Here is a 17,982-nt window from a genome sequence, read left to right as displayed (position 1 = left end):
AAAAGTATTCGGTAGGTGGCAGTAAAAGTACTCGGTAGGTGGTAGTAAAAGTACTCGGTAGGTGGCAGTACTGAGTCGTAACTTGGTTTTCCGGTTAAAGGACCGTAGAAGAAGAAGAGCATCCAGCTGCCGCACTAGAACCTCCGAAGAAGAAACCGAGGAAGTACCGGACTGTCAGCGGGAGGTGAGGGTCTCATTTTACCGAAGAAACTCTCGGTTCCTGGCGTTCTGTTCTCCAGGTGTATCCGGAGCCGTCGGTGCTCCGCAGCGGATAAATCCGTGTCTTTAACCGGTGTTGAGCCGCTCCGTAACACCGGGGAAACTGGAAGGTCAAGCTAATGCTAAAGCTAGCCTCTCTCCACACCATCTGTTCGGTTTCATGGTACAGCACCGGGGGGCCCAAAGGGGGGCCCAAAGGGGGGCCCGAGGGCCTCCGGGAGGTCCGGGATGGGCCCCGGTGTGTCCGCTGACACATGAAGGGCAGGCTGGTTAGTTTCGTACCGACGGTTCCGGTGATGAGACACGATCACGTAACCGAGAACTTTTCACCAAAATCCTGTGAACTTTTGCCTGATTTAGAACTTTTTCCCTTCCGGTCCGACAGAAACATCTGTGGACCGGAACCGGACATCAGAACCGAGGCACCGGAAGCTGCTCTTGCGTTAGGCTGCATTCAAAAGGACTTTATGAACCAATTACAGTTGAAAACTTGAGTCTGATCCCGAACAGAACCGAAACCAGGCGGACTAACACCACTAGGGTTGCCACTTCTCAGAAATGAAAATGAAGGACGCCCACCACGGCTCCTTGGGGCCTCAGTTCAGTAAAGTTGGAAAGATTATCACAGATTCAGAATTCTGGCATAGATAACTCATTAGATATACGTTGTCAAAACTTAAACGATGCCTCTTTTCCATCGTTGTAAGGTAGACAATGTGCTACAAGCCCAGTTTTATCAAAAGTAGCTATTTTTCAAGTTACAGGAATAAGATTGGTGTCAACAGGAGCCAGTAGAAGGCTGCAGTGATTTTGGTGACACTACAGTGTATAAAAGTGAAGTGTTTGAATATTTGTGTCTCTCTTCGCTATTACAGCGGTTTTGGAATTTGCAGACCACACCTGTCCACAGCCGATTGCGCATAAACACCAATGTTATTTCTGCAGCTACTATTGATAATACTGGGCATGTAGCACATTGTCTACCTTACTATGATGGGAAAGAGGCATCGTTTATGTTTTATAACCTATATCTAATGAGTTATTGATGCCAGAAGTCTGAATCTGTGAACATCTTTCCAACTTTACTGAACTCGGGGCCACTACCAGCCAAGGAGTGATATATTTAATTTTGAAAAAAAGCATTTAGCCATACGTAATGCTTTAAGTGCTTTACTAACACGAAACTAAGAATTTTGTATTGTTTTCTGATCACAGGTTCTATTTGAAAGGAAGTGGCATCATTTTAAACAGTGAAACCAACTAATAAAATGTAATGAGCAACCAATGTGCAATACTGGACTCTGCAATAACATAAACTAACTGCAGAATACTGGACAAAGAAATTCTCTACATTTTTTTTTCATCTAAATCTTATTGTAACATAATTAATGTATTGCTTTATTTATGTGTGTATGCATGAATTTATTGATTTATTTATTTAGTATTGTTAACATAGAGTTCTGAGTGAGTTTTTCTTTAGATAGTCATCATTTACTGATTACATGTAGGCTATTAAGTAAATGTTTATTAAAAACTAAAAAGCATTAAAATTAATAAACAACTTAGGCATTTATTGAGTCACTAAACTAGTGTAGAGTCTATGGCCACATCAGTAGGATTACAAGCATCCTCTGGTAAATTCACAACCAGATACTGATGTCTCTCACCATAAGGACTTCAGTACACAGAGAAGCCTGAGATCTGTCCGCTCACAGATATGAATAAACATCTTCTATATATATCTATGTATCCGCTGGACCTCGCATCGGGTCCTCGCTACATAGGTCTTATGAAGATGAAATTGGTTGCCCTTAATATTTCCTGTGTTTTATTTTGTTCATTATACGATTTGGATGAGTGTGTGACAGACGTATATGGAACATTCATGAAAATACGGAACAATTTGCAACAATTAATTATCAAATAAACGACGATTCCAGGCGCCCGTATAGCTCAACGGTTTAAGTGGGTGACCCATGTACAGGGGCTGGTCCCCGACGGAGCGGCCCGGGTTCGATTCCCGCTCGCGGCCCTTTGCTGCCTGTCCTCCCCCCACTCTTCTCCCCCATTTCCTGTCTGTCTTTCACTCTGCCTATCAAATAAAGCCGAAAAAAGGCCAAAAAATAACTTTTTTTTTTTTTTTTTAAAATGACGATTCCATATTTTAAGGGATGGGTGGCAACCCTAGACACCACAGGAAGTCCAACAGGATCAGAACCAGTTTACCAGCAGCAGCTTCAGGTCCTAATAACAGCAGTTTGGTGACTTTAGTGGTTCTAGAACCCTCTGATGATTCATTCTGGGTTCTGGTAGAAAGATGGTCAGTCAGCTGATAAACTTGCTGATAAAGTTCTTGAACAGAAGAAGTTTGAACCAAAAGCACTGATTCCACTAAACGTGAACCTTTAAGTACTTGTGGCTGTAGTGTGAAAGTAAAAGCTGCTGATGACTAACCCTGTTTCTGCAGCACCTAGAGAACAGCTGAGCGTCGCCATGGTGCTGAGGGAGGTTCCCGCCGAGAACATCGCCCGTCCTCTGGGCAGGAACGAGGTCATCGGCCTGCTCTTCCGTTTGACCATATTTGGAGCCGTCACCCTACTTCACCATCAAGTGGATGGTGGACGCCCATCGACCCGACCAGGAAGCAGAAGGTGGAGGCTCAGAAACAGGTGAGGGCCAGTTTTACCTTCACAGTTTCAGGAGAAACCAGCGGGACGTCTCTGGAGGTTGGAAAGATCCTCTTGAAGGTTGACTGAAAACTTGCATAAAATGGTTCAAAATTTGTCCAAATATATTATAAAATTGTCCAAAATGACCAAAAATATGTCCAAAATTATAAAAATGTCAATAAAATAAATACAGCATGACTCAAACAGTGAACAGAGGAGCAGGTTGTTGGAGATCCATTCAGCATAGTGAAACATCTACAGACGATGAGCAGAGGAAACGTGGAGATGGAAAAACATCTACAGGATGACTGCAAAGAGACACAAAACAACAAAAATGAGACACAAAATGACAAAAACAAGACACAAAATGACAAAATGAGACACAAAACTACAATAACAAGACCGAAAATGACAAAAGCGAGACACTAAACGACAAAAAACGAGACACAAAATGATAAAAATTAACAAAAACGACAAAAATGAGACACAAAGCGACAAAAATGAGACACAAAATGACAAAAACAAAACAACAGAAACAAGACGCACAACGAGAAACGAGATGATAGTGCACCGAAAATGTAAATGTAAATTTTTACGTTACATTTAAAATGTAACTTAAAAATTTGTGCAAAATTACCTTAAAATTGTCCAAAACCACTTAAAATCTCGTCTACAACGGCTCAAACTTTGTTCAAAATGATAAAAACTTCTATAAAATAAAGTTAGCATGGCTCAGAAACAGAGAACAGAGGAGCAGTTGTCGTAGATCCATCCAGCATGGTGGAACATTTTCTACTGACGATGAACAGAGTAGAGAGGAAACGTGGAGATCAGTAGAAGCTCCAGGAGAGACCAACTGGAGGTTCTGAAAGACGTTTCTCCTGAAGCTCCTACAACTACCAGGACCTGATGACTGAGACATCTTCACAGGTGTTCTCAGATTTCTACTTCCTGTTCGCAAAAGCTTCAATGAATCGACTTCCTGAGCAGGTGAAGTCAGTCAGTCTGTTAGTTCTTCTTAAAGACGTTGAGATGTGTCTGGTTGATGAACCTCGAGGACACGTTTCTTGTCTTCTAAAATGATGAAGCCATTTCCATTCAGATCAAAGCTGCCGTCTTTAAATACATTTCTAAATGCTGATTAAATCCAGAATTAGTTGGTGCTGCAGCGGTTTGTCAGGAAATAGGAAATGTTTTGTCCACCTGTCAGTCGTTTTTAAGAAAAAATGCAAAATATTTCAACTTTTTCATTTTTTCCATCGATCATTTTTAACCTTTTCCTGCTTTATTTTGCCATAAACTGAAATGAAAAGCTGTTTAGAAGTTGTTCAGTTGGTTTTTACCACTTTCAGATATTTGACGCAATAGTACAAATAGTTCAGAAATCTGCAAATAAAAATCAGGTGTTTTCTTTTAATGATGAAGAGGATCGTGTGATTGGCTGAGAGCTCCAGGACAGCCTCTGATTTGTTGGTTTCTTTGTGTGTGTCAGGCGGAGAAGCTGATGCGTCAGATCGGAGTGAAGAATGTGAAGCTGTCGGAGTACGAGATGAGCATCGCTGCTCACCTGGTGGACCCACTGAGCATGCAGGTACCTCCTCCATCCAGGTGTGTTCAGTCCAGGGTGTCCGACAGGTGAGACGTGACCTCTGACCTCTGTGTGCAGATCACCTGGAGGGACATCGCCGGGCTGGACGAGGTCATCACCGAGCTGAAGGAGACCGTCATCTTACCTGTCCAGAAGAGACACCTGTTCCAGGGATCCAGACTGCTGCAGCCACCCAAAGGTCAGGATCTGCCCACCTGTCAGCTCGTTAACCAATCACCTGTCAGCTCGTTAAACAATCACCTGTTCTTTCGTTAACCAATCACCTGTCAGCTTGTTAACCAGTCACCTGTCAGCTCGTTAACCAATCAGCTGTCAGCTTGTTAAACAATCACCTGTTCTTTCGTTAACCGATCACCTGTCAGTTCGTTAACCAATCAGCTGTCAGCATGTTAACCAATCAGGGATAATGTTCAGAACTCTACCGGACCATAATCTCGTCCTGTTGTCATGGTAACAGGCGTGCTGCTGTACGGGCCCCCTGGATGCGGTAAAACGCTGATCGCCAAGGCGACGGCCAAGGAGGCGGGGTTTCGCTTCATCAACCTGCAGCCGAGCACGCTGACGGACAAATGGTATGGAGAGTCACAGAAACTGGCTGCTGCCGTGTTCACATTGGCTGTCAAGTTGCAGCCGTCAATCATCTTCATCGATGAGATCGGTGAGTGGTCAGTTCGTGGGGTGTGTGGCCTAAAGCAGGAGGGGTGGGGCCTGGTGGTGGGGGCGTGGCCTGGTGAATGAGGGGTGTGGTCTGGTGGGTGAGGGCGTGGCCTGGTGAATGACGGTGTGGTCTGGTGGGTGAGGACATGGCCTGGTGAATGAGGGTGTGGTCTGGTTGCTGAGGAGTGTGGCCTGCCCAGGGGGCTGCAGTACCTCCTCCGTCCAGCAGGTGTCAGAACTCTGGTTGTGTTGGATCAGACTCGTTCCTGAGGAGCCGCTCCAGCTCGGACCACGAGGCCACGGCCATGATGAAGGCTCAATTCATGAGTCTGTGGGACGGACTGGACACCGACCATCACTGCCAGGTAGGTTCTCACGTGTTGGGTGGGCGTGATCAGGTGTGGGTGTGGTCTAGTGTGCTCTGAATATGACTGACGGAGGTTTTGTGTCAGGTGATCATCATGGGCGCCACCAACCGGCCCCAGGACCTGGACTCTGCCATCCTGAGGAGGATGCCCACCAGGTTCCACATCAACCAGCCGGTACGTAGCTCCACCAGAACCAGCAGAACCTGAAGGATCAGAACCACGACTCACAATGTTCTTCTTCTGCAGAGCGTGAAGCAGCGAGAACAGATCCTGGGGTTGATCCTGGAGAACGAGAGCGTGAGTTCCCCCCAAGAACCAGTTCACCTGATCCACTTTTATCAGTTCAGAGTTCTCCTGATCCTGAATCAGATTGCCCCCTCTGGTTCTGATAAGCTCATTGGAGTTTGATTGCTCCTGTCTGTCTGCAGGTCGACTCGTCGGTGAACCTACATGACGTTGCCAAGGAAACGGATGGTTTCTCAGGCAGTGACCTCAGAGAAATGTGTCGTGATGCGGCGCTGCTGTGTGTCAGAGACTTCGTCCACAACCAGAGTGACAGGTACGACCCAGTGATCAGCTCGGTTTCTATAGAACGTCCTCAGAACCTTCTGGTTCGTTATCAATGATCAGAGTTCTACCTTCATACTGGGAATATCTCCAGAGTTCCAGGTCCTTGAAGTCCATCAAGGAGAACGTCCCCTGGAGAAAGTACTACTTACTATCGTTGTCAGTAGGTCTACTCTAGAACTTTCTCCAGGGGATGTTCTCCTTTCCTGCTTCCAGTCTTTAAGTTTAGTCTCGCTTAGAACATTCCAGGTCCTTGAAGTCTATAGAGGTGGGTCCAGATTTATCACTTTTTAATGGACTTTTTCAGAACCTCATCAGTCCAGCAGATAGAACCATGACATTTAGGAGGAGAGACACATCTGAGTTCTGGTAGAAACTGACACCAGATCAGCTTAAATCCATCCAGGAGTCACAGTCTGATGAATAAATCTGGTTTGTCTTATTAAATGAGACAAAAAAACAAAACCGAGACACAAAATAGTGGAAAAGCAAACAACAGAAGACGACACCAGCGAGACGAGATAAGAGACTAAAAAAAAATCAGACCAACGACACAAAATAAGTACAAAAACACACAAAACCACAGAAAGAAAATTACCGCAAGATATAAAATCTAACCGTCTTCTATTGTCAGGTTCTGATTGTTAGTATTATGGGATGGGTCCAACTCATAATATTAACAACCAGAGCTCTTTTTGGTTTGTTTTGTGTCTTTCTGTGATAACACTTTGAATAATACTTTTTTTTTTAGTAATTTTGTGTGTTTTCACATCTTTTGTGCCAATTTTAAGTCTTTTTGTGAAAATTTTCCTTTTTTTTAGTGATTCTGTGGGTTTTTGTTGCGATTTTGAGTTTTTCAGTGGCAATTTTGCATCTTTTTCTGGGTAATTTCAAGTTTTTTGTGCCAATTTTGCATCTTTTTGTGGTTATTTCGCATCTTTTTGTGGTTATTTTGTTCCTTTTGTGGTTATTTTGCATCTTTTTGTGGTTATTTTGTGTCTTTTTTTTGGTTATTTCACATCTTTTGTGGTTAGTTTGCTGTAATAGAGTCCTAGAAACAATCATTGGTTCCTGGATGTGTTTCTAGTTTCTGAAAATCGACCAGAGAACACTTTCAAAAGGTCATTGTGGGTAAACTTTAATGTTGGTAGGTGGTTGGTCATCTGGAGTTGTTTATTATTGTCTATTTGAGTCATATTTCATATTTAATCTCCTCAGAATGTAGAACTGGCTCTCCTGTTGAGGAGTTAAACCCTGATGGAGTCCAACACCTACAACGGTGTTTCTGTTTACCTTTTACGACTGGAAACTATCAACGAGAATCTGAAGCAAACAAACATGACAGGAAGTCCTTCAGATCCTTGTGGTATTTACTGATGATTATTGGTTATTGATCAGCTCTAATCTGTGTTATTGATCTCTAAGTGCTTCAGAGGACTTCATCCGTCCCATCCATCAGTCCGACCTGCAGAAGGCCATCGGTAAGATGAAGAAGTCCAAGTCGGCCGGTGGACACGGCGCACTGCTGCACGCTGCTCTGGACTGATCGCTGCCGCGGGTTCCATTCCCGACCGGCGGGTTCTCCGTGTGCCACCGTTTGATGTTTTTATTTCTCCAGCCGACCTGTTGGCAGCGCTCTGTTTCCACAACCAGCCGTGGAAGAATCCAGAACTCTGAAGCACACAGGACGGTTCCTCAGCCTCAACCAGAACCTCAGAACCTTTGACCCACATCTGAGACGCTCTGAGGAGTCTGAATACTACAGTACCCAGGAGCCTCAGCTGCTGTTGCCATGGAGATGCCTCTGTCCTCAGCGGTGATGTCAGACTTATAAGCCTGCGACTCCCTGATCGATAATCAATACGGTTATTTATGGGCAAATAAATTGGAAAAATCCTAATGAGGTTTTTATTCAGCAGAAGTTTAGTTTAATAATGTGGAGCTCAAACAGTTTAATAAAGGTTCTCTAAATTCTGAGCAGAACCACGGCTTTAATGTGGGTTCTGTTTCCTAAAAGGTTCATTAATCATCAGAACAATAAAAACGTCCTTTAAAAGAACAAATCTGTATTTTAAACATCCTTCACTGATTATTTATCGGAGCCCATTTACAGTTCAGTTTTTACTTTATTCTCCTTTAAACTGGGCCGCAGCCCGGTTCTGGTCAGAACCCGCTGCCCGGTTCTCCTGTTTTAAAGTGTTTACTGTGTAAAATAAAGACGTAAACGTGTTTGTTTCTCATCAAGTGTACTTTTTCTTCGGGTTCTGTTGGACAGGAACCAGGATCATTAATGTTTAGTTTGGTTCTGGAAAAGAGAAAAACTGAAAGATGAACTTCCAGAATCTTCAGGAGGGTTTTTTTTTTTAATTGGTTGTGAGTTATGATGTAAAACCTGCTGGATGATGTAATAAACTGCTTGAAACGTGACTGATGATGTCATTGTTGGTTTAAATCGGACGAATGAAAAAACGTGAATCTGTAACAGGAAATCGTTCACAGGAAGGAAAAACTAACTCTGAATGTTGAAAACCTTTTAGTAAATTCGTCCACCAGTAAAACCAGTTTGATTAAAGAAACCTGCAAAAGTCAAGATTTTGGCCCTAAGATAACCGACATAAAAGACCAAAAACTGTCTGAAAATGAGAGAAATTTGACCAAAATGACTCAAAAATGCTCTGGAATGACTCAGAGTTTGTTCAAAATTATTAATAAAATAGTCCACAACTCAAAAACTGTCCAGAATGAATGTTAACAAACTTAAAGACACTGAAGTGTGAAAACCTTTTATTAAAGCCGTTTACCAGTAAAACCAGTTTCATTAAAGAAACCCGCAAGAGTCACGATTTTGGCACAAAGATGTTGAAAACATCTCAGAACATCTGAAGATCAGAGTCATGATGATAAAAGGTGAATAAACTAAAGATAAAGCTGCTTCCTCCAGCAGCTTCATGGGAATAATTAAGACACTCCTGGTCTGCTCCACCTGATCTACTGGAGGTTGGATCTTCTCTGAGCTTCTAGACGTTCCCATCCTTGGTTAGGTTCCTTCAGTTCTGCTGCTTCAAACTGAAGAATTCCTGAATTTGCAGAGTTCAGTTGGAGAAAAATGTCAAAGACCAAGATTTAAATTACAGGAAGAAAATCCCTCTGAACTAAAAAACCCACAGCAGGTCAGAACATCATCTCATCTTTAAAAATAAATCAACATGACGATGACGATCAGCCAGAAACAAGACAGAAGAATCTTCAGATTTGAACCTTCATGAGGAACCAAACCTGAGCCTGAAATCACTTCATCAACTTCACTAAAAATAAAATGATTCTGTAAGAAAGATTCTCATCACAGCTACTGGAGAAAAACATCTACAGGATGAGGGGACCTCAGTCCAGAGAAGAACATCTGAGGACACTTTAGTCCAGAGTTTAACATCTGAGGAGACTTTAGTCCAGAGTTTAACATCTGAAGAGACTTTAGTCCAGAGTTTAACATCTGAGGAGACTTTAGTCCAGAGTTTAACATCTGAGGAGACTTTAGTCCAGAGTTTAACATCTGAGGAGACTTTAGTCCAGAGTTTAACATCTGAAGAGACTTTAGTCCAGAGTTTAACATCTGAGGAGACTTTAGTCCAGAGAAGAACATCTGAGGAGACTTTAGTCCAGAGTTTAACATCTGAGGAGACCATAGTCCAGAGTTTAGAATCTGAGGAGACTTTAGTCCAGAGAAGAACATCTGAGGAGACTTTATTCCAGAGTTTAACATCTGAGGATACCTTAGTCCAGAGTTTAACATCTGAGAAGACTTTAGTCCAGAGTTTAACATCTGAGGAGACTTTAGTCAAGAGTCTAACATCTGAGGAGATTTTAGACCAGAGAACAACATCTGAGGATACTTTAGTCCAGAGTTTAACATCTGAGAAGACTTTAGTCCAGAGTTTAACATCCGAGGAGACTTTAGTCCAGAGAACAACATCTGAGGAGACATTAGTCCAGAGTTTAACATCTGAGGAGACTTTAGTCCAGAGAACAACATCTGAGGAGACATTAGTCCAGAGTTTAACATCTGAGGAGACTTTAGTCCAGAGTTTAACATCTGAGGAGACTTTAGTCAGAGTTTAACATCTGAGGAGACCATAGTCCAGAGAACAACATCTGAGGAGACATTATGGTTCAGGTTTTATGTTTCTGTAAAATAAATAGATTATTTTCCATCATTCTGTTCCTGCAGAACTTTAGCTGAAACATGAGATGCTGGAGTTCAGACTGTGATTAGACGGTGGCTGTGAGTGGGCGGGGCTTGGTCCGACAGGTGTGTTAAGGCCGTGGTGGTCCGGAGGTCGGAGGCCCTCAGAAGTTGCGGGTCTCAGAGCTCGGTGTTGGGGCCGCGGCCCCCGGACCTCCCCTCACACTCCCTGTGGAAGTCGCAGCCGTCCAGCAGGTGGCGGTAGGTGGCCCGGACGTCGCGGTACAGCGGCGCGTCCTCCGCCTGCAGCCCCGGGAATCGAACCGGCGACTCGTTGACCAGCAGCTGTAACCGCGGTCCTCGCTGGCAGTCGAACAGAACGAACAGCAGGTTGGCGGCGTACGGGACGATCTGACTCGTCCGGAAAGTCCGACCTGAGACAAGACGGGAGAGTTCAGACCGAAGGCAACGGTTCAGAGATATCCTGCTGAGGATCAGCAGCTCCGTTATCAGCGTTTATTTAGCGTTCAGGCATTTAATCAACTCTTACACACATTTTAACAAAAACTTTCAGATAGTATTCACTGTTTTATTTAAATCTTTCAGAAACATTGTTCAGGAGTTTGGCTTACATTTTCTCCAGACATTTCTTCAGTATTTTGTAGGGCTGGGACTTTAACGCGTTAATTTAGATTAATTAATTACAGCAAAAATAACGCGTTAAAAATAACGCAATTAATTGCACCCTCCTCAGTTCCCTCATTTCTGGCACACCGGTAACTCTGATGAACACTCCAGCCCAGTAGGTGGCGGTAATGAACCTGAAGTCTGTTTGTAGCCATGAAGAAGAAGCACAGGAAGCACTGAGTGAAGTCAGGCACTGGTGAACAGTGAAGGAAGACGAGATTGAGCTTGTTGGACAGAAAGTTTCCTTTTAAAAATCTTCCTGATGGCAGCTTGGATAAAAGCCTGGTTGTGTGCAAATTGTACAACAAAGAGTTTTCTGATCACTGCGTCACTTCAAGCCGACGGCTTCACCTCAATGTAAAACATGTTGCTGTTAGCACCAGAGCTAACGTTAGCTACAAGTCATGCTAAAGGCTAACGGTGTAGCCATCCCATAATAGACCACTTTTCTAGACAGTGCTCGAGTTTACAGAAAGTCTTAAAATGTTGAATAAAATCGCTATAATTGCACTTAGATTTGCAGTAATCTGTGAATGTAGCAGACAGATGAAAAATGCAGATAAATAGAAATGAAACATTTTTGTGGTTTAAGTTTTTACTCCGTGGAGGCTCTGCCTCCTTGGAGGAGGAATAACCTAAACAACAAAAATATCTCTTTTAATAACTTGATTATAAAATTTTTGTTTATAAAAAAATACATATATAAAAATGTATATTCCTATAAAAAGAACCATTGAAATTATACCATTTATCAGACCCAGAAAAGATGAAACCGAGTGAATCTCTGGATTTTCAACTTTCTGAAGCTCCTTGAACTACTTATGCTGATTTTATGTGCCATACAGTGGAAAAAACAACTAAATTCAGGCTTTAAGTCATCAAAATCACTTTTTTCTATATGTTCCATTTTCTTTTTTTTAAAATAAATTTTGAATTATAAACACGTATATGTCTATTCATTGATTCAACTGTCAACCACAATTTTATTTAAATTGAAAAACTTCACTTATTGTGTCAAATATTACTATTTGACAAAACTGCAATTGCGATTAATTAATTACAAAGCCTGTAATTAATTAGATAAATTTTTTTAAAGTCGCGTCCCACCACTAGTATTTTGTTAAATTTTCCAGCTATTTTCTTACTATTTTCAAAGCTTTTATTAACATTTTGAGACATATTTTCAGGTATTTTGTTCATTTTTCTGAGACGTTTCAATTCCTTTCAGTGTTTTATTTTTTTTTCCCACATCTTTTTACCGTTTTTTACTGAAACGAATATTTTCAACACATTTTGTCTTTTAGAGACTTGTCACACCCTGGTCTCTGATTGGATGTAGTGGTGATGGGCGGGGCTTGCATACCGTGCTGTGATTGGTAGTTGCTGGCTGTGGGCGGAGTCTGGTCCTTGTAGAGTCCCAGTAGGGAGAGGAGTGGGAGGAGCGTCTCAGCGTGACCCACCAAGATGGAGGCCGGCTCTGGAGACGCATCCGTGGACCTGAAGGACACGATCAATTAGTCAGCCGATCAATCGATCAATCAGTCAGCTGATCAATAATCAGTCAGCCGATCAATCAGTCACCTAATCAATAATCAGTCAGCCGATCAATTGATCAGTCAGTCAGCCAATCAGTGATCAGCTCTGATGAACGACAGAAAGGTCACTGACCTGCGAGGACGTCCAGCTTTATCGAGAGTCCTGAAGACATGATGGAAGAGAGGACAGCTGGACAGACCGCTGATCACATGACCATGAGAGCGTTTCCAGTACTGCTTCAGATCCGACTGGTACTCCAGAACCTGCAGACAAAAACCAGGGACAAGTTACCCTGAATACCTGCAGACTAGACTGAGGGACAGTAACCCCATTACCTTCAGAGTATACTGAGAGAGAAGTTAACTTGTAAACCTGATATTCAGCTCTTCCATTGGTTCTGGAAACTTTCAGATGATCTGATCAAACCTGGACCAGTTCTGAACCGTTCACTGTTCCACATTTATCAGAACAAACAGAAACGTTCCGTTAACGTGTCGAACCTTAGCGTCGTTCTCGTCGAACAGGAAGCACCATGGAGAGTGGACGGACCTGATGGACAGCTCGTAGGAACACAGGAAGAAGGCGGCTTCCACCAGATCTACGGCAGGAACACAGGGACAAACTTCAGTTCTAGAATGTCTCCGTCCTCAACATCTACTCAGATCTACCAGGGACTATTTTAGACTGTTTACAGATGTTTATCAGGAATTATTTTAGACTGCTTACAGATGTTTATCAGGGACTATTTTAGACCGTTTACAGATGTTTATCAGGGACTATTTTAGACTGTTTACAGATGTTTATCAGGGATTATTTTAGACTGTTTACAGAGGTTTATTAGGGACTATTTTAGACTGTTTACAGATGTTTTTCTGGGATTATTTTAGACTGTTTACAGATGTTTATCTGGGATTATTTTAGACTGTTTACAGATGTTTATCAGGGATTACTTTAGACTGTTTACAGATGTTTATCTGGGATTATTTTAGACTGTTTACAGATGTTTATCTGGGATTATTTTAGACTGCTTACAGATGTTTATCTGGGATTATTTTAGACTGTTTACAGAGGTTTATTAGGGAGATTTGCATTTTTGTGTGTTTCAGTTTGTGCATATACTATGTGTATAATGTGTGTATATTGTGTATATACTGTGTGTATGTGTGTGTATATTGTGTATATATATACTGTGTATATAATGTGTATATCGTGTGTATATACTGTATATCATGTGCATACTGTGTGTATAGTGTGTATATACTGTATACTGTGTCTATATACTGTATATTATGTATAATGTGTATAGACTGTGTGTATAATGTGTGCATAGTGTGCGTATATACTGTACTATAGTGTGTATATACTGTATACCTGGTGTGTATTGTGTGTATACTGTATACCTGGTGTGTATTATGTATATACTGTATACCTGGTGTGTATTGTGTGTATACCGTATACCCGGTGTGTATTATGTATATACTGTATACCTGGTGTGTATTGTGTGTATACCGTATACCTGGTGTGTATTATGTATATACTGTATACATGGTGCGTACTGTGTATATACCGTATACCTGGTGTGTATTGTGTGTATACTGTATACCTGGTGTGTATTATGTGTATACTGTATACCTGGTGTGTATTGTGTGTATACCGTATACCTGGTGTGTATTGTGTGTATACTGTATACCTGGTGTGTATTGTGTGTATACCGTATACCTGGTGTGTATTGTGTGTATACTGCATACCTGGTGTGTATTGTGTATATACTGTATACCTGGTGTGTATTGTGTGTATACCGTATACCTGGTGTGTATTGTGTGTATACTGTATACCTGGTGTGTATTGTGTATATACTGTATACCTGGTGTGTATTGTAGGTATACCGTATACCTGGTGTGTATTATGTATATACTGTATACCTGGTGTGTATTGTGTGTATACCGTATACCTGGTGTGTATTATGTATATACTGTATACCTGGTGCGTACTGTGTATATACTGTATACCTGGTGTGTATTGTGTGTATACTGTATACCTGGTGTGTATTGTGTGTATACTGTATACCTGGTGTGTATTGTGTGTATACTGTATACCTGGTGTGTATTGTGTGTATACCGTATACCTGGTGTGTATTGTGTGTATACCGTATACCTGGTGTGTATTGTGTGTATACCGTATACCTGGTGTGTATTGTGTGTATACCGTATACCTGGTGTGTATTGTGTGTATACCGTATACCTGGTGTGTATTGTGTGTATACTGTATACCTGGTGTGTATTGTGTATATACTGTATACCTGGTGTGTATTGTGTGTATACCTTATACCTGGTGTGTATTATGTATATACTGTATACCTGGTGTGTATTGTGTATATACTGTATACCTGGTGTGTATTGTGCGTATACCGTATACCTGTTGTGTATTATGTATATACTGTATACCTGGTGTGTATTGTGTGTATACTGTATACCTGGTGTGTATTGTGTGTATACCGTATACCTGGTGTGTATTGTGTGTATACCGTATACCTGGTGTGTATTGTGTATATACTGTATACCTGGTGTGTATTGTGTGTATACCCTATACCTGGTGTGTGTTATGTATATACTGTATACCTGGTGTGTATTGTGCGTATACTGTATACCTGGTGTGTGTTATGTATATACTGTATACCTGGTGTGTATTGTGCGTTTACCGTATACCTGGTGTGTGTTATGTATATATTGTTTACCTGGTGTGTATTGTGTGTATACTGTATACCTGGTGTGTATTGTGTGTATACCTTATACCTGGTGTGTATTGTGTGTATACCGTATACCTGGTGTGTGTTATGTATATACTGTATACCTGGTGTGTATTGTGCGTTTACCGTATACCTGGTGTGTGTTATGTATATACTGTATACCTGGTGTGTGTTATGTATATACTGTATACCTGGTGTGTATTGTGTGTATACTGTATATCTGGTGTGTATTGTGTGTATACTGTATACCTGGTGTGAGGCGGTGCTGAGGAAGGCCCAGCCTCTCAGCCATCCTCCTCCTGACAGCCTCCATCTCCTCTCCATGTTGGAACTTCTCCACCTCCATCAGCGCCGTGCGGTTGTTCTCCACGCCCTCCACGTAACCACGGCAACGCTCGAAGAAGCGCATCAGCTCGTCGTCCAGCTCGTGGTCGTACTCCGGGGGAGCGTCTGGGGCGAGAACATCAGTGAACACCAGAACCAGAGCCAGCGTTTCCCAGCATGCCTCAGAGCCCCGCCTCACCGTGGCGACCGCGGCGCCGAAGCCCGTCCTGGAACGCCTCCACGCTGCTCACACACCGGTGCTTGGAGCTGCTGACGAAGGACACCCTCCTCTTCCTCACGTTCTCCTCCGACAGCAGAGATGGAAACAAGATGGACAGACGGACAGCCAGGTGGAGGAGGTCCTCCCTGCCCTTCATCACCAGCTGACCTGAGGAAGAGGAGCACCTTCATCATCATCATCACCTTCATCATCATCATCTTCAACACCTTCATCATCATCACCTTCATCATCATCATCACCATCAAATACTTTTATACTTGTAATATTTACTGTAGTAATTTAACAGTATAACTGTAATGTTTACTGTAGTACTTTAACAGTAACTATAATATTTACTGTAGTACTTTAACAGTATAACTAATGTTTACTGTAGTACTTTAACAGTATAACTGTAATATTTACTGTAGTACTTTAACAGTATAACTGTAAAATTTAGTACAACAGTATAACTTTAATGTTTACTGTGGTACTTTAAGAGTATAACTTTAATGTTTAGTGTGGTACTTTAACAGTATAACTAATGTTTACTGTAGTACTTTAAAAGTATAATTGTAATATTTACTGTAGTACTTTAACAGTATAACTGTAATATTTACTGTAGTACTTTAACAGTATAACTGTAATATTTACTGTAGTACTTAACAGCATAACTGTAATGTTTACTGTAGTACTTTAACAGTAACTATAATATTTACTGTTGTACTTTAACAGTATAACTGTAATATTTATTGTAGTACTTTAACAGCATAACTGTAATATTTACTGTAGTACTTAACAGTACAACTGTAATGTTTACTGTCGTACTTTAACAGTATAACTGTAATATTTACTGTAGTACTTTAACAGTATAACTGGAGACTCTGGGGACTATCCTGGGACTATCTGGCGGCTCGTGGTGCGCAGGTCTCGGGTCTCTCACCGTCCATGTCCTCGGTGTACCAGGCCTCCCAGCGGCTCTGGATGTCCCGCAGCCAGCCCTCGGAGCCCTCGGAGCCCTCGGAGCCTCTGGCCGCTTCTGTCCGGACCAGCTCGCTCAGTTTGTGGATCCTGCGGATGTTCTTGACGGTCGGGTAGCGGCTGCCGTGGCGGATGACGGCGGTGAGGTGGACCGGGGAGCAGCGCTCGGTGGGCGGCGGCCTCAGGACTGACATGTTCACGGACAGAACGTCCCGCAGCAGCCGCGGGTTCACGTCCTCGTACCGGGTCTTGGTGCCGAAGTACGCCGCGATGTGCGGGATGTCTGCCGGGGAACAGCCGGAGAGGCGGCCGAGGAGAAGGCAGACAGCCGCCGGTAGGAGCACGGAGAGCATGTCGGAGCGGAGCCGGGACACCTGGAGCGGGTGCGCGGAGGAGGGTACCGGTTACCGGAGGCGGGTATAGGACACCTGGAGGAGAGTAACCGCCAGCTGGAGTACCGGACACCGGAAGAGGGTAACCGTCAGCTGGAGAACCGGACACCGGAGGCGGGTAACCGTCAGCTGGAGTACCGGACACCGGAGGCGGGTAACCGTCAGCTGCCTTTGTTTGCTGCCGTGTTGATGTTCCGGTTCTGTGACCTTTGACCGGAACTTCCGCCTCTCAGCGGCCGGACAAAAACCTTCCCGGAGTTGATGAATCCGCCGTTTCTCTTCAAAATGCAGCCGAAGATAAAGTAGGTCCTTTGAAACAGGTCGAACCGAGGCTCCGCAGAGACACACGGTCCGTTAAAACATCCGTTAGTTTCTGTAGTTTCATAAAATCACCGAAACCGTTTCAAGTTACTTAAAAACACAGCAACTTCCGCTGAGTGGAAGCCAAAATAAAAGCTTCATGAGTGTCAAGTCAGCGTTTTGAAGCTTCTTGTGACCAAACGTGAATATTTGTCCTCCTCCTTTAAACAAATGTGTGTTTTGGGGAGTTTTACCCCGAACTCCATAATATTTAATTATACACTGTGTACTTGTTAAAGACAAAAATGTCAACATTTAAAATTAGATTCTAAACGACATTTCAGATTTCTAAATGGCGGGTGCGTTTTTACAAGAGCTAACTGCTAAACAGAAGCCATCCGGAGCTGCTAAAGTCAAACTTTAAAAGTTGTTGAAATGAATAATAATCAGCAGTAAAACCAGGAAGATTCACTGTGAGGACAACACACAATTTATCACTTTAGCTTCACGTGGTGCAGTATTTCATTAAC

The 17,982-nt window shown here is 42.7% G+C and overlaps 2 protein-coding genes across 3 annotated transcripts; one reads left to right on the top strand and one right to left on the bottom strand.

Moving 5' to 3' along the window:
* Nucleotides 1-208: 208 nt before the first annotated feature.
* Nucleotides 209-8,516, top strand: atad1b (ATPase family AAA domain containing 1b). The gene is given in 12 exon segments (XM_055004882.1): nucleotides 209-488; nucleotides 2,687-2,814; nucleotides 2,816-2,845; nucleotides 2,847-2,888; nucleotides 4,381-4,479; nucleotides 4,555-4,675; nucleotides 4,955-5,155; nucleotides 5,413-5,519; nucleotides 5,607-5,696; nucleotides 5,769-5,819; nucleotides 5,951-6,081; nucleotides 7,515-8,516. Coding segments are annotated over 12 exon segments (1,230 nt in total). The 5' UTR covers nucleotides 209-379; the 3' UTR covers nucleotides 7,636-8,516.
* On the bottom strand, nucleotides 2,851-17,491 carry LOC129347477 (multiple inositol polyphosphate phosphatase 1-like). Of its 2 annotated transcripts, none has more exons than XM_055004881.1 (7): nucleotides 16,723-17,490; nucleotides 15,762-15,950; nucleotides 15,488-15,688; nucleotides 12,993-13,090; nucleotides 12,625-12,755; nucleotides 12,320-12,453; nucleotides 2,851-3,196 (listed from the first exon to the last, which is right to left on the bottom strand). In XM_055004881.1, exons 1-7 carry the CDS (start codon nucleotides 17,111-17,113, stop codon nucleotides 3,186-3,188), a joined length of 1,155 nt encoding a protein of 384 aa, XP_054860856.1. In that variant the 5' UTR covers nucleotides 17,114-17,490; the 3' UTR covers nucleotides 2,851-3,185. The 2 variants fall into 2 exon arrangements, with proteins under 2 accessions (XP_054860856.1, XP_054860855.1); XM_055004880.1 differs by lacking the exon at nucleotides 2,851-3,196 and adding an exon at nucleotides 8,649-10,703 and having other exon boundaries at nucleotides 16,723-17,491.
* Between the last annotated feature and the right edge of the window lie 491 nt (nucleotides 17,492-17,982).

This window comes from Amphiprion ocellaris, chromosome 18 (assembly GCF_022539595.1).
Source record: "Amphiprion ocellaris isolate individual 3 ecotype Okinawa chromosome 18, ASM2253959v1, whole genome shotgun sequence".
Lineage (NCBI taxonomy): Eukaryota > Metazoa > Chordata > Actinopteri > Pomacentridae > Amphiprion > Amphiprion ocellaris.
Note: the sequence above shows the minus strand (reverse complement) of the source record. Positions and strands in the feature narration are given on the sequence as shown.